The 24622-nt window shown below is 41.1% G+C and overlaps 1 protein-coding gene across 2 annotated transcripts in view; it reads right to left on the bottom strand.

Moving 5' to 3' along the window:
• LOC143788476 (putative oxidoreductase ZK1290.5) overlaps window positions 1–24622 on the bottom strand; it is a 181987-nt gene that overhangs the window by 30834 nt on the left and 126531 nt on the right. The window contains exon 8 of one of the 2 annotated variants that reach the window (XM_077278171.1): window positions 19233–19337. The exons of the other annotated variant lie outside the window; for it this stretch is intronic. Coding sequence (XP_077134286.1) covers window positions 19242–19337 — 96 coding nt within the window. The 3' untranslated portion in view covers window positions 19233–19241. The remainder of the gene's footprint in view (window positions 1–19232; window positions 19338–24622) is intronic. 2 annotated transcript variants of the gene reach the window in all.

The following is a 24622-nucleotide window of genomic DNA, read 5'->3' as shown; positions in this document are numbered from 1 at the left end:
CGTTCAAAGGCACTCAAATCACCTTTCTTCCCCATACTGATGCTCGGTTTGAACTGCAGGAGATTGTCTTGACCATGTCTACATGCCTAAATGCACTGAGTTGCCGCCATGTGATTGGCTGATTAGAAATTAAGTGTTAACAAGAAGTTGGACAGGTGTACCTAATAAAGTGGCCAGTGAGTGTATGTGCCAGAGTGTTGAGTGTCTCTGCTCTAAAAAGTCCAGAAGGTTTAAAGGGGTTGTCTACTATTAGGACAACACCTTCTTGATCAATATTTTCGGCTCCGATAAAATAATAAAGCCTGTACTCAGCTCCCAAGCTGGCGCCATTTCAGAGGTGCTGGCGCTCGCAGTGCCAGGGCTGTGGTGCGGTGTTCTGATGCCTGGAGCCCAATCAGGACTGGCGTCACTGACTCCATCTTTGGACGAACAGAACATGAAGTGGAAGTCTGGGATCAGCTGCAAAAATAATAAAGCCTCTACTCACCTCCTGTGCAGGCTGTTCCCGCGGTGTCGGCACTCGCGCTCCTCAGGGCTCCCGTGTGGTGTTGTGACAAGTCACCACGGCACATTTAACATGTTTTTCTCTCTTCTGAATTCTATGAAAAACTAACAATTTTCAACAATACAGCCACATTTGGAGAATATATTATCGAATTTGCAAGTACCGTAAGCGTTCCTGGAAGAACAAATGAAAAGCAAGATCACTTACTGTGGACTAGAACAGAGACCGACATATACAAAAGTACAGTGTACAGCGGAATGTGAATTATAACATAGGGATTTATAGAGTGAATAATCTGCCTCTGCCATGGTCTCCGAATATTACCCTGGGGTCACTAGAGCCATTGTATACTAGGTCACTGTATCACTGGCATGACCTGATTTTTTTGCTTGAGTGAAGTAAAGGTTTATGGGGCTGCAGTATACTGAACAGAATGGACATATGGCATTTGGAGTGTGAATAATTAAAATAACTGGGTCAGATTAAGCTGGCTTCACATTGTGGGGAATCCTCAGTAGTTTTACACCATACTGTAGTGCCTGTCTCAATCAATGTAAAGGGATTTGTCAGGTTTTCAATACACAAGTGAATATAAAACCTGTTACATTTAATACCCTGACTTACAATTTTGGATAAAAATCGGCCTGTGAACAGTCTGCCATTTTTTAAGCTACTTTCAGCAAAGGAGACAGATGGAGGGATTTTGACTAAATTTATTGAAACGGTTCCTCCTCCAAATAAATCTGGTTTGTATGGAACTGTCTAACAGTCAGAAAATCGAATCTATGCCTCCTAAAAGTAACTCATCTGTAACACAATTTGCAACTTTTGGTGCGAGTTTGTCAGAAGACATCTTTTGTAACTACTTTTGGAAGAATTTCCAACAAAAAGTTGATATCATGTGCTTAGTAAATAAGGGTTCGGAGACTTGTATTGTGCTCTCTGCACTCTCATCCATAGAAGCTGCACTAGATTTAAGGGATACGTTGGGAACATGTCTATCCAGAAACATCTGCACCCAGTTTTCCCATCGGCAGGCTCCATGCCAGGGCAAGTGGTTTGGGAATGGCTACTACAATGATGTCTCCCATGCACAGCACATAAACACTTGTGGGATTCCTGCTCTACTATTTCAAGGTAGCACATGATCGGAAGTAGCAGCAGTCACATGGGCAACATAATTTAGCAGGAGTGAGCAGTGTAGCTGTGAATCTAGCACTGGGGTGAGATAAAACTCTTACGAGAAATTATCAGCATGGGTCTGAGTGTGTCTCAGCTTTTCTCACACTGAGATCCTTCTCCATATCTCCTTTCTATGGATTTCAATAAACAACCGTAATCTGATCCCTCAGTAAACTGGCAATCCATCTTGTTGGAGGACGACTAATTTCAGCTGTATATCTGAGCGAATAGTGAGGTCAGGAGGGAGAGGGGGGAAAAGAAGTGGCTCATAAATAAAGAAATAAACATTTATTTTATAAAATATATTACAAAGTTTCTTCTATTGCTTGTACTATTGATTTATGCACAGTCTGTTGAAACAACAGTGACCATTGGTTTTCAGTTTGGCTACATTAGTGGTTTATGTTTTCAGTCTTATGCCCTCATCAGTTATTACATTTTCTAAACAAATATTTAAACAGTTCTCATGAAGTGGTAGCTTGGCAGGGCTACCAGGGTATTCCCAAACAGAAGGAATTTCACTAGAAGCAAAATAATAACGGGAAAACATTAGATTATCGCTATCACATTAACCACAGAGGAAGCCCCACTAGAGAATAATAGATTTATTACTGTGGGACAAAACACATCATTCACACATTTAAGAATCATAATGAAATGTTTCTACCTAAATATTTTACATATAGTATTAGAAATATTAAAGGAACAATCCCAAAATATAATTTTTGTCTGCTCTCTTGTGCTGTGATCCTACCCACATAAGTTCTCCCCTTTTCGAGGACTTCACCGTAGTTTCCAGCCTGTCTCAGTACATCTGGTATTGGCTCTTGAGCAGGAAGCTTGTACCAGCTATCATACAACTTACTGTTGCCCATGTATAAATATTCCTATAAATATTCCTATATACAATACAGTGGGTGAAATAGGTATTGGATTTGTCACCAATATTTTTAAAGGTGTTATTGACATGAAATTCTCACCAGATGTCAGTAACAACCCATCCAATCCGGACAGGCAAAGGAATCAAACCATAGACATCCATAAATTATGTGTAATAATGAGAAATTACACAGGGAAAAGCATTCAACACACTTACTGAAATGTACAAAAAGCCTTTGTTAATGATGACTGCTTCAGGACGCCTTAGAAAGTTAGTCACATGCATTGCTCAGGTGTGATTTTGGCCCATTCTTCCACACAAACACTCTCCAAATTCTGAGGGTCCCATGGACTTCTTCTATGAATTCCAAGCTTTAGTCCCTGCCATACATTTTCTATTGGATTCAGATCAGGTGATTGGAGCGGCCATTCTAGCAGCTTTATCTTATTTCTCTGAATCCAATTGAGTTTCCTTGGCATCCTCTGCATACACATACAGTCATGGCCGAAAGTGTTGGCACCCTTTAAATTGTTCCAGAAAATGAAGTATTTCTCCCAGAAAAGTATTTAAATTACACGTTTTCTTAAACACATGCTTATTTTCTTTGTGTGTATTGGAATAATAAAAAAAAAACAGAGAAAAAAAGTCAAATTGGACATAATTTCACACAAAACTCCAAAAATGGGCAGGACAAAACTGATGGCACCTTTTTTTGTGGGTAAACACCTTTGTTTCAAGCATGTGATGCTCGTTCAAACTCAGCAGTGGCAAGTAACAGGTGTGGGCAATATGAAAATCACACAGGAAGCCAGATATAAAGAGAAGTTGAATCAATCTTTGCATAGTTTGTCTGTGGGTGCCACACTGAGCATGGAGAGCAGGAAGAGGAGAGGAGAACTGTCTGAGGACTTGAGATCCAAAATTGTTGACAATTATCAACAATCTCAAGGTGACAAGTCCATCTCTAGAGATCTTGATGTTTTCTTTGTCCACAGTGCGCAATATAATCAAGAAGTTTACAACCCATGGCAATGTAGCTAATCTCTCTGGACGTGGATGGCAGAGAAAAATTGATGATAAGTTGCAACGTAGGATAGTTTGGACAGTGGATAAGCAGCCCTAATAAAGTTCCAAAGAAATTCAAGCTGTCCTGCTGGCTCAGGGTGCATCAGTGTCAGTGCAAACTATCCGTCAACATTTGAATGAAACTAAACACTATGATAGGAGGCACAGGATGACCCCACTGCTGACACAGAGACATAGAAAAAGCAAGACTGCAGTTTGCCAAAATGTATGTGAGTAAGCCAAAATTCTTCTGGGGAAAGCGTGTTGTGGACAAATGAGACCAAGATAGAACATTTTGCTAAAACACATAATTTTACTGTTTACCGAAAGTGGAATGACTCCTACTAAAAAAAAGAACTCACTACCTACAGTAAGATATGGTGGAGTTTCACAGATGTTTTGGGGTTGTTTTGCTGTTTCTGGCACTGGGTGACTTGACTGTGCGCAAGGCATCATGAAATCTGAAAATTAGGCTTTTGGGTTGCAATGTAGTACCCAGTGTCAGAAAGTTAGGTTTGCATCCTAGGTCATGGGTCTTCCAGCAGGACAATGATCCCAAGCATAATTAAAGAAGCACCCAGAAATGGATGGAAACAAAGCGCTGGGAGTTCTGAAGTGGCCAGCAATGAGTCCAGATCTAAATCCCTGCACCTGCACAGAGATCTTGAAATCGCTGTTGGAAGAAGGCATCTTCACATATAAGAGACCTGGAACAGTTTGCAAAAGAAGTGTGGTCCAAATTTCCAGTTGAGAGGTGTAAGGTGATTGTTGATGGTTACAGGAAACGATTGATTGCAGGTATTTATTCCAAAAGGAGAGCAACCAAAAATTAATTTTAGGGTACCATCAATTTTGTCTGGACCACTTTTGGAGTTTTATGTGAAATTATGTCCAATTTGTCTTTTTTACTCTTTTTTTGTGTTGTTCCAATACACACAAAGGAAATAAAAATGTGTATCTCAAAACGTGTAATTGCAATAATTTTCTGGGAAAAATACAACATTTTCTGCAATAATTTTAAGGGTGCCAACACTTTTGGCCATGACTGTATGTCTTCTACATAACATTAAAGTAGTTTTTAAATTCTGTAATTAATACCTTAAATAGGATTCCGTTAGTATCACCTTATTTAGTTTTTCCTTTCTTAAAAATGTATTCATCCCTTATTCCACAGGGGTCATATAATCTCGTGGGAACCCACTAGGAATTATATGCTGTTATGTTCTCTGGAGGGAGTCACCATCGCAGTCACCAGAACTGCCTGATATAATGAAATTGTATGATGAACTCTTATCACAGATAGTGATGATGACTACGTGGCTCCTCACACAGTTATAATATAGGAAATGGCAGTTCAGCCTCCTGACTTTATACTTTATTTTTTTTAGCTTACCGGTATTTAGTATAGAGGGCAGAATAGTCACAGTGTCCTCCCAGTAGATACAGATAATACTGTCTTTAGCTACCCATGTGATACTATACTATATTTGTGTCCTAAGACTGATAGTGGAGAATAGCGAAATATAATATTAGATGAAATCTGGCAATCAAGATGGAGGCTGAAGAAAAGCAAAGATGAGGCTGAGGCACAGGGAAGTGAGTTTACTATGTACAAAAATGTGCATATAGTGACAGACTATTAGATGAGGGGTTGCAGAGATGTAAAAAAAAAAATGCTGGACAGCTTAAGTGAATTCAGAGACAGAAGACATAACCAGGATTTGGCTGCCAGAGAACAACGGAGAGGGGAGCATTACCGAACTGATCAATGGTAGATCACTCTCACACATCACCAAACAGGAGACAAACAAGCAGAAGCATACTATACAAACTACTTTGCTAATAAAAACCTAAGAAAAATCTTTTTAAATTTATACCATTCTTGAACTTCAGGACCACAAAGATGAATACGTTTTTCATCTCATTCATTTGAGGAATTAAAGCTTTTTGTTCTTTTTACATCCACACTGCAGTAAAAAGTCTTCTATTGTGAGAGCACAGTAGTTGAGCATACCAGATCACGTTGTCTAATAATACTACCAGATCACGTTATCTAATAATACTACCAGATTACGCTGTCTAATAATACTACCAAATCACGTTGTCTAATAATACTACCAAATCACGTTGTCTAATAATACTACCAGATCACGTTGTCTAATACTACCAGATCACGATGTCTAATACTACCAGATCACGTTGTCTAATAATACTACCAGATCATGCTGTCTAATAATACTGCCAGATCACGTTGTCTAATATACTACCAGATCACGTTATCTATTATACTACCAGATCACATTGTCTAATAATACTACCAGATCACGTTGTCTAATAATACTACCAGATCACGATGTCTACTACTACCAGATCACGTTGTCTAATAATACTACCAAATCACGTTGTCAAATAATGCTACCAGATCACGATGTGTAATAATACTATCAAATCATGCTGTCTAATACTACCAGATTACGCTGTCTAATAATACTACCAAATCACGTTGTCAAATAATAATACCAGAACACGTTGCCTAATAATACTACCAGATCACGGTGTCTAATAATACTACCAGATCACGTTGTCTAATAATACTACCAAATTATGTTGTCAAATAATAATACCAGATCACGTTGCCTAATAATACTACCAGATCACGTTGTCTAATAATACTACCAGATCACATTGTCTTATAATACTACCATATCAGGTTGTCAAATAATACTACCAGATCACGTTGTCTAATAATACTACCAGATCACGTTGTCTAATAATACTACCAGATCACATTGTCTAATAATACTACCAGATCATGCTGTCTAATAATACTACCAGATCATGCTGTCTAATAATACTACCAGATCATGCTGTCTAATAATACTACCAAATCACGTTGTCAAATAATACTACCAGATCACGTTGTCTAATAATACTATCAAATCATGCTGTCTAATACTACCAGAGTACGCTGTCTAATAATACTACCAGATAACGTTGTCTAATAATACTACCAAATCACGTTGTCAAATAATAATACCAGAACACGTTGCCTAATAATACTACCAGATCACGTTGTCTAATAATACTACCAGATCACGTTGTCTAATAATACTACCAGATCACGTTGTCTAATAATACTACCAAATCACGTTGTCAAATAATACTACCAGATCATGTTGTCTAATAATACTACCAGATCACGTTGCCTAATAATACTACCAGATCACGATGTCTAATAATACTACCAGATCACATTGTCTCATAATACTACCAGATCAGGTTGTCTTATAATACTACCAAATCACGTTGTCAAATAATACTACCAGATCATGTTGTCTAATAATACTACCAGATCACGTTGTCTAATAATACTACCAGATCACGTTGTCTAATAATACTACCAGATCACGTTGTCTAATAATACTACCAGATCACGTTGTCTAATAATACTACCAGATCACGTTGTCTAATAATACTACCAGATCATGTTGTCTAATAATACTACCAGATCACGTTGTCTAATAATACTACCAGATCACGTTGTCTAATAATACTACCAGATCACATTGTCTCATAATACTACCAGATCAGGTTGTCTTATAATACTACCAGATCACGTTGTCTAATAATACTACCAGATCACGTTGTCTTATAATACTACATAAAGGCACAGGAAACACACATGCAGTTTTGATGTAGTTTGAGGAGAAGTTTTAAGCCAAACCCAGAAAAGAATTGAGTAGAAAGAAAAGTAAAAGTTCTTCCTATATATTTCACTTTCTGTTTGACTCCACTCCTGGTTTTGACCCCCAAAAAAGTAGATCAAGAACTTTACTAACAACTGCATGTGTGAGTCCAGACAAAAGGTTTCCAGTTTAAAGGTATTAAAGCAAAGAAGGATTATTAACATCTCGTTATATTATGGGGTATGACTAGGACAGGCCATCACTTAATCCTGACCGATCCTAAAAATGAAAGGGCTCTAGCAATGTGAAAAATGTAGCTGCAGAAATGCTCCATTCAAGTAATAGGTGCTGGCCTGAGTTTCCTGCACAGCGGGGTGGTCATCAGCACAGGCGTGTACGTAACACAATAGGAGAAGTAAAACGTTAATTAATGGGTCGAGTCCCCACGGCTGCATGTGTTGCAGATGTTCCGACAGCAGCAACACATGCAGGGATTACGGTACCTGTTTGTTAGGAAATGCCTGTATGTGTCGAGGCTCTCGAACAGCTGGGAGTCATGCAGCCGCGGGGACTAGAACATATTTTTCGAGCACAACGAAGACACTCTGATGGCACACGAGCATGCTCAGATAATACTTTATCCAAGCACGTTCACTCATCACTAACCATAATGTATATATTTGGGAATTTGGGAGTAGAAAGTTAATAAAAGTTTTACACCAATATCCTGCTTCTTTTTTTAAACAACACTTATGTGTATGCATTCTATCCGTACCCCGATTTGTGTGACCGCTCAGACAGAAGCTGTGCACTTCTCGGTGTCTATTTCAGGATCGGTGCGTTTCATTAATGCCCCATTAAAGGAATTGAGCTACCATATGTATCCTTCTCTGATTCTCTTAACATCTTTGGGCTGTGTTCCCATGTGCGAAAAAGGAACTTTTTATCCTCTGTATTTTTTTTCTGCACCAAAAAAATCAACAGCAATCTGCTCTAATTATTGCTAATTAAGCGCCACATCAGGCGTGAAACGGCCGTCGTCTTTTTTCCTGCTCACCTCCTTGTTTCTCCTGCTCCCCCGTGCCGTCAGCATGTCACCTTCACTGTAAGTGTTCTTAAATAAAGGATTTGGACCACGCATCTTCGGTGAGTGCTGCCGCAATTCTCTTTTTTTTTACATGGTATGGACTGTTGCTTATCTTAATGCGAGCACCGCCGTTGAGAGGAACAGGCTCTCCTATTTTTCACTACAAGGTAATCAAGCTGACATATTTATTGGCTGTGCAGCCTTGTTTTTCTTTGAAGTTGTGCTAATTATTGCTTTGTTGTGTTTTTTTTATGTGGTTTCTCACTTTTTTGTGTGTTTTTGGTGCAGATTTGACGGTATTTTTTGAATGCATTTTTTAGTGCAGAAATGCTGGGACTGTGCACTTAAAATACGATAGCCTTTCTACATACTTTTTTCTGGTTTCTCATAGAGGCTTAAAGGGAAAAAAACACATAAAAATGGACAGTTCAGCAGCATCTTTAAATGCACAGTGGGCATGAACTTTTTATGACATCACATTTACTTTTCTTGACCTTAAAATGCAGCTGATTTTCTGCACAATAAATAACGGGAAAAAACAGTGTTTTAAGAAGCACATAGGCCACAAAGAATAGAAGCGGAATATGCAGAGAAAACTAACTGAGCAATAATAGAATGAGCTGAAAATCATGAGACAGAAGAGCGCTGGAGGATGAAGAAAAGTGGGTGTTTGCAACAGAGCTACAAATGTTATATGTACAATATACAGATGCTTCTCACAAAATTAGAATATCATCAAAAAGTTAATTTATTCCACTTCTTCAATACAAAAAGTGAAACTCATATATTATATAGAGTCATTACAAACAGAGTGATCTATTTCACGTGTTTATTTCTGTTAATGTTGATGATTATGGCTTACAGCCAATGAAAATTCAAAAGTCATTATCTCAGTAAATTAGAATATTTAACAAAAAATACCTGCAAAGGCTTCTTAAGCGTTTAAAAAGTTCCCTTAGTCTGTTTCAGTAGGCACCACAATCATGGGGAAGACTGCTGACTTGACAGATGTCCAGAAGGCAGTAATTGACACACTCCACAAGGAGGGGAAGCCACAAAAGGTCATTGCTAAAGAAGCTGGCTGTTCACAGAGTGCTGTATCCAAGCATTGTTGAGTGGTAGAAAAAGGTGCATAAGCAACCGGGATCATGGCAGCCTTGAAAGAATTAAGAAAAGGCCATTACAAATTTTTGGGGAGATTCACAAGGAGTGGACTGCTGCTGGAGTCATTGCTTCAAGAGCCACCACACACAGAGATATCCAGGACATGGGCTACAAGTGGAGCATTGCTTGTGTCAAGCCACTCATGACCAATAGACAATGCCAGAAGCGTCTTACCTGGGCCAAGGAGAAAAAGAACTGGACTGATGTTCACTGGTCAAAGGTGTTGTTTTTAGATGAAAATACATTTTGCATTTTATTTAGAAATCAAAGTCCCAGAGTCTGGAGGAAGAGTGGAGAGGCCACAATCTAAGCTGCTTGAGGTCTAGTGTGAAGTTTCCACAATCAGTAATAATTTGGGGACCATGTCATCTGCTGGTGTAGGTCCACTGTTCAAGACCAAAGTCTTTTAGGAAATTTTAGAGCACTTCATGCTTCCCTCTGCCGAAAGCTTTTTGGAGATGGAAATGTCATTCTCCAGCAGGACTTGGCACCTGTCCACACTGCCAAAAGTACCAATACCTGGTTTACAAACAACAGTATCACTGGGCTTGATTGGCCAGCAAACTCACCTGACCTTAACCTAATAGAGAATCTATGGAGTATTGTCAAGAGGAAGATGAGAGACACCAGACCCAGCAATGCAGACGAGCTGAAGGCTGCTATCAAAGCAACCTGGGCTTCCATAACACCTCAGCAGTGCCACAGGCTGATCACCTCCATGCCACGCCACATTGATGCAGTAATTGATGCAAAAGGAGCCCCAACTAAGTATTGAGTGCATTTACTGAACATACATATCAGTAAGCCAACATTTCAGATTTTTAAATCATTTTTCAAGCTGGTGTTATAAAGTATTCTAATTTACTGACATAATGACTTTTGGGTTTTCATTGGCTGTGAGCCATAATCATCAACATTAACAGAAATAAACACTTGAAATAGATCACTCTGTTTGTAATGACTATATAATATATGAGTTTCACTTTTTGTATTGAAGAACTGAAATAAATTAACTTTTTTATGATATTCTAATTTTGTGAGAAGCGCCTGTATATTTGCTTCTGCTGTTTTTGCATGGCCAAATGACTGGAGCAATCTGCATCAAATTTGGCATTTCGGTAATTCACGTGTTTCCGAAGGTTTTAGACCAGGTTTCAGCTCTGTAGGACGTACCGTCCTTGCAGAACACAAAAGAAAATACTGTCGACAATCTTTGGGTGGTACTAGAAGGGCACTGAATGTCACTAACATCATGAGATCATTAAGATCATGAATTCGTGGAAGATACCTTCTCTGCTCATTACCCTTGATGCAGAGAAGGCCTTCGACACCATTAATTGGGAGTATTTAAAAGCAACTTTACTCAAATTTGGTTTCAACTGTCAAATGCTTTCAAGAATAATGGCTTGATATTCTGAACCAAGTGCTAGAATTTATGCCATCAATCATTGGTCTGGGACTTTTTCTATATCTAATGGAACCTGACAAGGTTGCCCTCTTTCTCCGATTTTATTTGCTTTAGCGATGGAGCCACAAGCTCAGAAAATCAGAAATAATCCTAATATTAAAGGAATTCAGACCCCACAACGTTATTTCAAAGTCAGTCTATTTGAGGATCACAGTTTGCTATCATCCCTGGGTGTTAAGGAAATTCAGATTTTACTTGGTAATTTTTCCAGGGCCTCTTATTTTAAAATTAATCGTTAAGAAATCTAACATTTTATATTTTTATATTGACAAATTATTAAAAACCAACATAAAAAAATGTTTCCTCTTTTAACTGGGTGGAGGATTCTACCTCATATTTGGGGATTTTGCTTCCAAAAAACTATAATTTATCTAATACTGTAAATATGGATATGATCTTAGAATCAAAGACTTGGACAACTTGGGTAAATCTGACTTGACTTGGTTTGGGAGAATCATGGCGTTTAAAATGTTTACTCTTCCCCAAGTTCTTTATTTTGGGAACCCTTCAAAATTCCTTCTAACTTTTTAATGAAACTCCAAACTTTATTAAACAACTTCATATTGAATAACAAAAGGGCAAGAATTGCTAAAGGCATTTTATGGAAAAGTAAGTATAAGGGTGGCCTGGATCTGCCTAATTTGTCTTGTTATGTTTACTCTAATCTTATCAAGCAATGCAAATTTTTGTTTAATTGTGATACACCTAATGATTGGTTTGATCTCGAATTGGCAATAAATACTAATATTCCCCTTTACGAACTACTTATTAAGCATTCAATTAACCAGAATCAGTAAACCCTATTTTTCAAGCCACAATTCTTGCGTGGAACCAAATATTTACGGGGTTTAATATACCTAAACTACTGCAAACCTCACACAAGAGGAAAGAGATGTTGTGAATCAGAACAACTATGCTACATTTTTAATTGCTAATATTATTATTATTACACCTACTATATATTGGGATAGGATCTTGGACATTGGAATACTAATTTAAGTTAAATCTCTTCGGAATACAACTAGAGAGATGTCAAATTTCTGTCCATGACAACTCAGATACGTCGGCTTCATATCAGCAGCAAATTAAGTTTTGAACCACAAAGACTTACAACAAACAGATTGTGAGAACCGGATATTTCTGCTAGTAAAGTATACATCTGAAATAGTAGCTGAGGTTGTGCTGTATAAGAAAGTGTTTCCCACTAGTATTTGCATACAAAATAAGGTGTTCCATTGTGTAATCGCTTGAATTGTCTGTAGCATGCAGTTGTGTGAAAAAGTATTTGCCCACTTCCTGATTTTCTATTCTTTTGTATGTTTATCACACTTAAATGTTTCAAATCACCAAACAAATGTATTTATTAGACAAAGATAACACAAGTAAATGCAAAATGCAGTTTTTAAATTCAGGTCTTTATTATTAAGGGAAAAAGAAATCCAAACCTTCAGGGCCCTGTGTGAAAAAGTGATTTTCCCCTCCCCCTTAAAACAGAAATTAACTGTGGTTTATCACATCTTTGGGAAGCTGAGTTCAAGTTCCCTATCCACACGCAGGTCTGATTACTGCCACGCCTATTATCAATCAAGAAATCACTTAAAGAGGACTCATTGCTAGTTATCACAAACGCTTGATTGCACTTCTTGCCAGTAAGGGTGGCCCAAACAGGTATTGGGTTTAAGGGCCAATCACTTTTTCACACAGGACTCTGTAGGTTTGGATTTCTATTCACGTTAATAATAAAGACCTTCATTTAAAAACTGCATTTTGTTATTACTTGTGTTATCTTTGTCTAATATTTAAATTTGTTTGGTGATCTGAAACATATAAGTGTGATAAACCTGCAAAAGAATAGGAAATCAAGAAGGGGGCAAATACATTTTCACTTAACTGTATATATACACCCAATAGTGGTCTGTAAAGTGAAGCTGTTACAAGTATCTGTCCTCTAAAGTAGTAAATAGAGATCAATAATACTTACCAATCCCCTAAGGCTATGTGCACATGTTAAGTATTTGCAATAGATTTTTCCGCACCAAAACCCAAAGTGTTGACAGGAAAAATTCAGGGGAAAACGTGTAGTTTTTAAGTGTTTTTTTGTCCTATTCATTTGAAAGGGTGAAAAACACTGCAAAAATGCTGAAAGAATTGACATGCTGCAGATTTGAAGAAAAACACCCACTCATTAACTATGCTGGTACGGTAAAGTGCAATGTTTGACCCGTGGAAAACATGTCACAAAAAATGCAGCATGTGAACAAGCCCTAATTTTGAAAAATTAGTTATTAACAGTCAATGCAGATATAGCATCTATAATAACAATCCCAGTTTTGACCAAAAGTCATTTTGAGACATCAGGCAACTAAAAGACTCCTTCAAATTTTTATTATTATTATTGTTATTTAATTGCCTTCAGCCCGATCTCGAACCATGGCAACTTGATGGATGATGGCTCTGTAGGAAGATCGATCTTGTGTAAGTCTAAATAGGTCCACCAGGGTCTTCTTTATCAACTCCTACACAAGGTCCAACTAATTCCAGAAGAGTTTTATAAAGCAATGGATCAGGGGAAAACGACCTCCATAATACAGCACGGGATGGAGTATGTCACAATTTACCGTATATTCTCAGTGATTCTGTATGAATCTGTAAAGAGAAACCTTCACATGTCTCTCTATGGACATTCTGTATACGAAGTATGTGTCACACACAGTGTAGGACAAACTAAGTGCAACACAAAGGGATAAGAGGAAGGGGGGCCCAACAGTAGGAAAGCGGGAAGTAGAGAAGCCTAGGCAGATCTAACGTCACTCTGTCTGCCCTAAGAGACCCTAAATAGGTTCCGCACCTATCGCTGAACAGGATACCTAGTCCCTGTCAGACCCTAGCGGTAAGCCCTGCTTAGGGAAGGAAGGGGTGAACGCTGGTTGAACCCCACTAAACTTAAAGACAGCAAGGATACAAGGGAGACATTTAGTTTGAGTAGACTCAGAGAGAAACCCCAACGCCCTCCAAACTCCAAAGAGGACACTAGCAGACTGCTACAGCTCCAAGCCTCAACAGAGAAGTGCAAATAGAAAATATCACAGCAAGTTGGGAGTTATAAACACCCAGATCCAGGTGTGCCCATTAGAGCCGGGGGAGATGGCCACTGGGTCCTAGTGTCAGAACGACCAGACAGAAGTCTGCAAAGCAAGCTGCTGAGACCTTCTGCAGACAGATGCAGTGCAATGGTCTGCAGCCTCTGACACATCCGTGACAGTATGGATCACAGATTTAGAATGATATGGTGTGTCCAATAATATGGGTCACTAATAAGGCCCTGCTAATCAGCCATAATGTCTAGACAGTTCTCCTTTAAGACTTTTAATGTCAGAGGTAAATCGCTATATAGTTGGGTCAGTGACCTATATTCTATAGGTAACCTTGGCACATTCTTATCAGAGGAGCCAGAGATCCCATTCACATGACATTATTTGCAGGGATCTCATTCTGCACTGTTTGTGTCTGCTGATATTCCCGGGATTAGGTCAGTAAATCTTTTCTCTATTCACAAGCAAACAATGGATTTTTTTGTTAGAGGTCTGGGAGAATCCAGCTTTTCAGCCCAGTGACAATATACCAGGAGAATAACATCCCTGACTCATTCTAGGTTATCACCAAACATTACTGCCCTGCTTGTCCGGCTGCGGAAGTCATGACATAGTCCGGGAATACATTTATATGATGACATAATTTAACAGTTTCCTGATAATGATAGCAAAAAATGTGCTTTCACATGTAAAACAATGTCGTCATTTCCAGTTTTAGTATGAGAATTTATAGTAAGAGTACAACTAAATACCTTCAAAAGCTGAAAAAAAAAAAGGCGAGATTGTTAAAAGGATGAAAGGTCCAGTGGGCGGAGCTTAGTGATGGACAGCTATCTTTGTATGCATACTAACCACTAACAGGACCACCTACTGGACACCAGAGCCCAGAAAGAGCAATGAAAAATGAATAATGGACAAGCTACTCTGAACCTTTTCCCCAAAAAACTATATATCACCAGCTCAAATCCTTTTGCTCTACAACACTGGCAGATTGTTGTTGTTTTTTTTCAAAATAATATGTTCCCTTTAATTTCAGAAACATATCATGTGAACAACATCAATTATACAAATACCCACCATCCACAACGTTACTCTGTGGTTATTACATGCTCTCTATATATAATTTGCATGTCAAAAATAATAGCCCATCCACATTTCAGTGCCGCAAGATCAGAAAAGGCCCATACACAAAAGTTGTACAGCATCATGAAAAGATGCCGCCCCTTTAACTATTACTAGACTTGACTTGAGCTTTGAAGAATGTAGGTTTAAATCTTCCCGAGAAAAATATTATAGAATTATTCTATTCACAACTCTTGGATGGTGTATGAGAGGTATGAAAATACCAATAAAAAGGGCTAAAGGTGCTAACTGAGCTGATAACAAATCTGACCAACAGGTATTTTGCTTATTGTAGTCTTAATATTAAAGGGGATTTCAGGGATGTGAAAAAAAGTTTGCAATCACTCTATATAACTGCAGATTGCTGAATTATGAATGAGTGCACTGTCACTATATTTGCAGCGCAAGTGGGAGAATTGTGACAGTACGCACATTGCACACATTCACAATTCAGCAGTCTGCAGTCATATACAGTTGTGCTCAAAAGTTTACATACCCTGGCAGAAGTTTTGCTTTCTTGGCCTTTTTTCAGAGAATATGAATGATAACACCAAAACTTTTTCTCCACTCATGGGTTACTGGGTGGGTGAAGCCATTTTTTGTCAAAGTACTGTATTTTCTCTTTTTAAATCATAATGACGACCCAAAACTTGCAAATGACCCTGATGAAAAGTTCACATACCCCATTTCTTAATACCGTGTATTGCCCCCTCTAACATTAATGACAGCTTGAAGTCTTTTGTGGTAGTTGTGGATAAGGTTCTTTATTTTCTCAGATGGTAAAGTTTCCCAATCTTCTTGGCAAAATACCTCCAGTTCCTGTAAATGCCTGGGCTGTCTAGCATGAACTGCGCGCTTGAGATCTCCTCAGAATGGCTCAATGATATTGAGGTCAGGAGACTGAGATGGCCACTCCAGAACCTTCACTTTGCTCTGCGGTAGCCAATGACAGGTTGACTTGGCCTTGTGGTTTGGATCGTTGTCATGTTGGAACATCCAAGTACGTCCCTTGCGCAGCTTCCAGGCTGATAAGTGCAAATTTGCATCCAGTATTTGCTGCTAGCAAGCTGTATTCATCTTTACTTCAACTCTGACCAAGTTTCCTGTGCCTTGGAAGCTCAAACATCTCCAAAACATCAGCGATCCACCTCTGTGCTTTACAGTAGGAATGGTGTTCTTTCATCATAGGCCTTGTTGACCTCTCTCCAAATGTAACGTTCATGGTTGTGGCCAAAAAGTTAAATTTTGGTCTCATAACTCCAAATTACCTTGTTCCAGAAGTTTTGAGGCTTGTCTCTGTGCTGTTTTGCGTATTGTAGACGAGATACTTTGTGGCATTTGTGCAGTAATGGCTTTTTTTTGGCGACTCAACCATGCAGCCCATTTTCTTCAAGTGCTTCCTTATTGTGCATATTGAAACAGCCACACAGCTAGTTTTCATAGAGTCCAGTATTTCAGCTGTTGTTATTTGTGGGTTTTTCTATTTTCTGGTTTAGTTTTTACAGAGCCAATGATTTTCCATTTGTTAATCACAGTTTGAACACTGCTGACTGGCATTATCAATTCCTTGGATATCTTTTTGTATCCCTTTCCTGTGTTATATAGTTCAACTACCTTTTCTCGTAGATCCATTGACAATTCTTTTGCTTTCCCCATGACTCACAATCCAGAAACATCAGTGGCTGGATGAAAGATGCAAGAGTCTGTCAGAAGTGGTGTGCCGAGGAGACTGTGTGAATGATGCAGAGACGCGTCATCCACACAAAGCAAGCAGGAGGACGGCATCGCAAGATGATGGGAGGCGCCGGACCAAGATAAGCGACATTCCTTGGACTGGACCCTCCCGCAGGTGAATATAATAAAAGTTATTTTTTTTCTCTTACAGGTCGAGTTGGGGGCAGATACACAGCATTACAGAATGCTGTACATCAGCCTTGAAAGGAGGTGGCCATATCTCGTATCGGCCAAACCTGGTGACAGGTTCCTTTTATATCTGAATCAGTCTAATTCTATCTGAACAAATCCATTAACCGCTGTGAGAGTCCCCAACAATCCCCCCTCACAACCACTGCATGCAAAATATTTTTGGAAAGACCACTGAGATAGTGCCAATGAAATCTCTGACTTTTAAGGCACATTATATAAAGTCATACACTCCATGCACTGACTATCTCCCGAATGTGAGATTATGCAAGGAGACATAAGATGTTTGCTGATGGAATCCGTCAGCCCGATCCTTTCGCTTGGCGAGGAGATAATCCGCTGCCAGTTCCTTTCTCATAGAGAGCACTGGAATGCTTTGTCGAGGCGAGCGTTCTTGTGTTTGGGGGAGTTGGGAGAGACAGCTGCATGCTGAATAACAGTTCAGCAGACCGCTATCTAATGGGTTTGGCCAGCTTTAGGCTGCAAGAACATGTTTTTTAAACATTTTTGGCAAACACAAATCAATTCTAAGAAAAAGAACTAAAAAACACACTACACTATAATTCAATGCTCAGATATTTTCTGAATTTAAACACATAATGCTGACCCAAGCGGAGTATGAGAAGCAGTGTCGGAGTCTAGCAGGTGAAGATGTGAGGAGCTCAGACATGATGCATAGGGCTCAGAGGAAGAACAGGGAAAGTAAAACCTCCCTGACTTTAGTTTCCCTTGGAATCTGTGTACCCTTACACATAGGCAACCATTTAAAGAGTTAATTCCCATGTTGTACATTTATGACATATTAACAGCAAACACTACACAGCAGCAACCTGCAATTAAAGAACACATGAATTCCAGTATTGCTACACATGTAAAAGGTTCTTAGTTCAAATTATTTATGAGAAAATCTATAACTCATCCACCAGCGACAAGGACCCTAACTCTTATAACATACCTAAGTGCCTAACAAGGCCTCGAATACTTTCTCTTCCCCCGTTAATTAGAGGTCTCGTTAGGCAGAGGTAAGTCTCTATAGTTAGGATCTACCCAATGAGGTCACCCTATCCCTGGCGGGTGCCATACATTTTCTTGTAAAAAAAAGTGTTGACTAAGTACCTATTGTTTTTTCTGTGTATAATGATAGTGGAGTTCGTGTCTTCGTTAACTGCTGCTGCACAGTGTTTGTATGCATGTATATTGGCCACAGCGCACATGCACCTGAGCATTAAAGGGGTTGTCCAGCCTTAGATTACAAGTGCGCAGTCACTCTATGTAACTGCAGACTTGTGAATCCTCACATTGTGTGAGTGCACTTCGCGCTGCGAGGATTTTCAGATGCCGAGAGTCATGTGACCGCAAATTTGAGATTTGCACACTTCCCGGCCACATTCCAACAAGACTTTTCTGACATCGCTCAATACAGTTGCCTTGCATGAGTCTGCGTGCATCAAGTCGGCTCATGACCGCATTTATGCAAATCTCATACTTGCTGTCAAGCATCCGCCACTGCCAGGACTGGGGAATCCTGACAGTGTGCATGATGTGAGGGTTCACAAGTCTGCAGTCACATAGGCTACAAGTCTGGAGTCACTCTAAGGCCGGATAACCCCATTTAATTCAATAGTATAGGAGTGCTGGTCTTTTTTTGCATTATGCCATAGATCTCAGGCAGGCGTTGTCAAGCCCTATCCCACCCTAGCTCTCCCAACTTTGGCGGAGCTGGCCAGAAATGGAATGAACATGCCAAAAATTGCAATTTTTTGCTCAGCTTTGCATTGACCTAAAATTTTGAGACTTTTCAAAGTGTTTTACTCCAGAATATTAGTGTAAACTCTTTGATTTATCAGGCCTATATGCTTGAGAGTTCAATAAAAACAAAAAACAGAACAAAGTTTGAATAGATGAAATAGACTTTATGAAGAAAGTAACAAGTGTTAGGAAGAAGGGGTTGCGTATTCTATCTGCTTTGATGCATGATATATGGTATGCTGTACTATATTGCTGTACTGAGAGAGTCAGAGAAGAAGAAGAAGAAGAAGTGCTAATGGATGCTCAAACCTTTGCCAGCTACAGTACATTGGTCGGATCCCAGGACACGTGCCGCCCATCATGCAAGGAATCTAAGGTGAGAACGTCTGCATCTGCTAGCGTGAAACCCAACACCTGAGGAGATGCAGGCAGGTTAGTGTGTAGGGAGAACGCACACATGGGTTATTGCACACTGTTTGGGTATGTACACACATCAAGTATTTGCTGCAGACACCAAAAATGCTTTTTATCATCAAGAAAAAACTTTAAGACACAACTATTTTTGTAGCGTTTTTCATGTTTTTGTTTTGCATTTTTTGCCCATGCATTAGAATGGATGAAAAATGCAAAAAAAAAATTGACAAGTTGAAAATATAAAACTGCGAGAAAAACATAAGCAGTGTGTGCATAAGATTTCAGAAATCTCATTCAATTTGCCAGTACTGTAAAATGTTGAGTTTTTCGAGAAAAAAAACATTGGAAAAATGCAGCAAAAATGCAACGTGTGAACATACCTTTTGGAGGATTACATATCCTATGCAAAGTGCATTCTGGACACACGATACAATCATTTTGAATGTGAAGGCCCTGCATGTGAAGGCCCTGCATGTGAAGGTCCTGCATGTGAAGGCCCTGCATGTGAAGGTCCTGCATGTGAAGGCCCTGCATGTGAAGGCCCTGCATGTGAAGGCCCTGCATGTGAAGGTCCTGCATGTGAAGGTCCTGCATGTGAAGGCCCTGCATGTGAAGGCCCTGCATGTGAAGGCCCTGCATGTGACGGCCCTGCATGTGAAGGTCCTGCATGTGACGGCCCTGCATGTAACGGCCCTGCATGTGAAGGTCCTGCATGTGACGGCCCTGCATGTGAAGGTCCTGCATGTGACGGCCCTGCATGTGAATGCCCTGCATGTGAAGGTCCTGCATGTGAAGGCCCTGCATGTGAAGGTCCTGCATGTGAAGGTCCTGCATGTGAAGGTCCTGCATGTGAAGGCCCTGCATGTGAAGGCCCTGCATGTGAAGGTCCTGCATGTGAAGGCCCTGCACGTGAAGGTCCTGCATGTGAAGGTCCTGCATGTGAAGGCCCTGCATGTGAAGGTCCTGCATGTGAAGGCCCTGCATGTGAAGGTCCTGCATGTGAAGGTCCTGCATGTGACGGCCCTGCATGTGAAGGTCCTGCATGTGACGGCCCTGCATGTGAAGGTCCTGCATGTGACGGCCCTGCATGTGAATGCCCTGCATGTGAATGCCCTGCATGTGAAGGTCCTGCATGTGAAGGTCCTGCATGTGACGGCCCTGCATGTGACGGCCCTGCATGTGAATGCACTGCATGTGAAGGTCCTGCATGTGAAGGCCCTGCATGTGAAGGTCCTGCATGTGAAGGCCTTGCATGTGAAGGTCCTGCATGTGACAGCCCTGCATGTGAATGCCCTGCATGTGAAGGTCCTGCATGTGAAGGCCCTGCATGTGAAGGTCCTGCATGTGAAGGCCCTGCATGTGAAGGTCCTGCATGTGACAGCCCTGCATGTGAAGGTCCTGCATGTGACGGCCCTGCATGTGAATGCCCTGCATGTGAAGGTCCTGCATGTGAAGGTCCTGCATGTGACGGCTCTGCATGCAGGCCTATGCTCGGACTTCTCCTGGACATTGGTGGAAGACCCCGCTGCCCACTGGTGTAGCCCTTATGTCATGTCAAATGTAGTTGTCGGAAGTGACATTACAGTAATGTGATAACTTGTATAACTTCTCTTTTAATAATTGAAGCAATGCTTTGTTTCAAGAACCTTCATAGTGATCGTGAGCAGCCTGGCAATGGGAACTGACATTTTGTGATAAAGCACTTCTCCCTTATTGTTGTTTTAAGGGCAAGACAGAAAAACCAAAAGAAATTACAGAAGCTGTATATGTTCCTGTTGTGTTTAGTAGAATTTTGAACGGAACTGTACATCTTATCAGCCAACAATGGCCACATACACGCGACCAACGGTGGCCAGATACGCTGACAATGGCATTATTAGCCAGCAGTCTTCTGTACATTGGGGCTCCCAACTGTCCCTTGACAGATGATGTCGGGGTACAGAAGGGTCCAGCATATCTGACTTTGGACTGCAGGTGCTTTGTTCTCCAGGATATTAGGCTGGTTTCACACTTGCGTTTTGATCTGCAGCGTTTGTAAAAAAACCGCAGGTGGTGAAAAAACGCATGTAAACGCGTGCAAACGCTGCGTTTTTTAGACGCATGCGTTTTTGCATGCAGTAAAAAAATGCGGCGTTTTGACGCGTTTACATGCGTTTTTTTCCTGCGTTTGCGTTTTTGAAACGCATGCTGAGAAGTGTGTGACAGCTGCCAATCATCAAAATCAACTAGAAAACCCACTATTAATAGAATTAGCTAGGGTTAGGGATAGGGTTAGGGTTAGGATCCCTAGGGTTAGGTTTAGGGTTAGGGGTAGGGTTAGTGTTAGGGGTAGGGTTTGGATCCCTAGGGTTAGGGTTAGGGGTAGCTTTTTATTAGAAGAATGTCCTGGTCACCAGGTCACTGATAAGCCACCCCCCACTATCAAGGTGATAAAGGGATCCAAACCCTAACCCTAACCCTAACCCTAGGGATCCAAACCCTAACCCTAACCCTACCCCTAACCCTACCCCTACCCCTAACCCTAGGGATCCAAACCCTAACCCTGCCCCTAAACCTAACCCTAGGGGATCCTAGGGATCCATAGGGATTGGCTTTTATGTTGACCTGGAGACCAGGACATTCTTCTAATAAAAAGCTTTGTTCAATGTGGACACCCCAAGATATACGGTATTGCTATAGAGTACTAAAAATATAAACTCGGAGAGTATTCACTGTCATATTGTTAGGGTTAGGGTTTGGATCCCTAGGGTTAGGGGTAGGGTTAGGATCCCTTTATCACCCTAATGGTGGGGGGTGGCTTACCAGGGTGTATTCTTGTTTTTTTCTATAAAAATGCATGCGTTTAAAATGCAAGCAAACGCATGTACGCAAAAACGCATGCGTTTCCATAGACTTCAATGTATTTTTTGCCGCAAATCAAACGCAAATGAACGCATGCGTTTTTTTGCGGCAAAAAAAGTCTCTGAAAATTACTACATGTTGCATTTCTGCAAAAGAACGGATGCAGCAAAAAAATGTTTTAAATGTTAAACATAGGGGGTAAAAACGCTGCAGATCAAAACGCAAGTGTGAAACCAGCCTAAGTTGGCGCCAGGAATCTGGCAGAGGCTCCTCGGTATAGGGAGTCGGGAGAGATAGCTGCTATCTGAATGATCGGCCAAACTATTGTCCAGGAGACAGCTATCTATTGTGTATAATGGGCTAAATGTGATTTTACATGAGCAGGTAACGAGCAAAGATAAATGATATAGGAAGTCACTCATTAAAGGGAATCTGATACCAGGTTATTGCTACTCCACCTGGAAGCAGAATGATGTAGGTGCTGAGACCCTGATTGCAATGATGTGTAACTTACTGGTCTGCATGTTATAATTTTGATAAAATCACTTTTTTACCTCCCGCAGATCTACCAGTTCTCTGAATGCTGAGCTCTGTATAACCCCGCTCACACAACTGATTGGCAACTTCCTTTGTGCACTGTGCATAGGCAGAAAGCTGCCAATAAGTGGGGTTATACAGGGTTCATGAATATGGAGAACTACATGAGAGCAAGGTTACTATTCCACTAGTCATAATCTCCTGCTGATAAAACTTTTATAAAAACTGCAGTAGGCAGTTCAGTAAGTGACACATCGCTGGAATCAGGGTCTCTGCCCCTACATTGTGCAGCTGTCAGATTAGTTGGCAAAAATCTGGTGACTGATTCCCTTTAAAGGAAACCTGTCACCAGTTTTATCGCTTATAAACTATGCCCATCACCTTTAAGATCATAAGAATGGGGTTCCGGTAACCCAGTTATATCCTCAGATGTGCCACTGCATACATCAGAAAAAGTGCTTTACACTTGTCCCGCGCTGTATGTTAATTTGCATGGTCCGGTCTGATGGGTGTTTCCAGATTGTAATCAGCGCCGCTCCGGTCCCTTCAAACGCCGCCTCTTCCAACTGCATGTACTGTAAGTGGATGACATCTCTCCGTCATCCATGTAGTGCCCAAAGTCTCATGCCTGTGCAGTGGAATCACCGGCTGCTCAATAAACCACCATAAGGCGCGCCTGAGCAGATGTCCGGATCCACTACGCAGGCGCGAGACTTTGGTCACTATGTGGATGACGGAGAGATGTCATCCACTTATGTGCAGTTAGAAGAGGCGGCATCTGAAGGGACCAGGGCGGCATTTGAAGGGACCAGGGCAGTGTCTGAGGGGACCAGGGTGGCATTTGAAGGGACCGGGGCGGTGTCTGAGGGGACCAGGGCAGCATTTGAAGGGACCGGGGTGGCATTTGAAGGGACCGAGGCGATGTCTGAGGGGACCGGGGTGGCATTTGAAGGGACCGAGGCGGTGTCTGAGGGGACCAGGGAGGCATTTGAAGGGACCGAGGCGGCATTTGAAGAGACCGGGGCGGCGTCTGGAGGGACCGGGGTGGCACTTGAAGGGACCGGGGCGGCATCTGAAGGGAGCGGGGCGGCGTCTGAAGGGACCGGGGAGGCATTTGAAGGGCTCGGGGCGGCATTTGAAGTGATCGGGGTGGAATTTGATGGGATCGGGGCGGTGTCTGAAGGGACTGAGGCGTCGTCCGAAGGGATCGGGGTGGCATTTCAAGGGACCGGGGCGGCATCTGAAGGGACCGAGGCGTCGTCCGAAGGGACCGAGGAGGCATTTGAAGGGCTCGGGGCGGCATCTGAAGGTACCGGGGCGGCGTCTGAAGGGACCCGGGGAGGCATTTGAAGGGACCGAGGCGGCATTTGAAGGGACCCGGGGAGGCATTTGAAGGGACCGAGGCGGCGCTCATCTGGATACACCCATCGGATCGGACCATGCAAATTAACATGCAGCATGGGACAAATATAAAGCACTTTTTCAGAGGTATCCAGGGGCACATCTGAAGATACAAATGGGCTGCAGGAACCCCATTCTTATGATCTTAAAGGAGATTATAAGTGACAAAACTGATGACAAGCTCCCTTTAAACAGAGCATATAGTGTAAATGGCCTAAACTGTGGAAATGTTATTGTCAGTTTGTAATTTTACGTTAAGATAAATTTGAATGGCTGAAATCTGATTCATACATTTATTTTGTAGATCGATACTCAAATTTATACATTTCATGGTTGGACACATGTACATTATCACAGCATACACATGTGTACCATTTGGCAATTGCATAGAGGCCAATAGGGAAGGGGGACAACTGCAACTTCAAAGGGGTTTTCTAAGCTCAAAGGAAATGTCTGCAGTCACTGTATGCAATGTGTCACTGTCAGGATTCCCCTCTATTTCTAGT

This window comes from Ranitomeya variabilis, chromosome 8, assembly GCF_051348905.1.
Source record: "Ranitomeya variabilis isolate aRanVar5 chromosome 8, aRanVar5.hap1, whole genome shotgun sequence".
Lineage (NCBI taxonomy): Eukaryota > Metazoa > Chordata > Amphibia > Anura > Dendrobatidae > Ranitomeya > Ranitomeya variabilis.
Note: the sequence above shows the minus strand (reverse complement) of the source record. Positions and strands in the feature narration are given on the sequence as shown.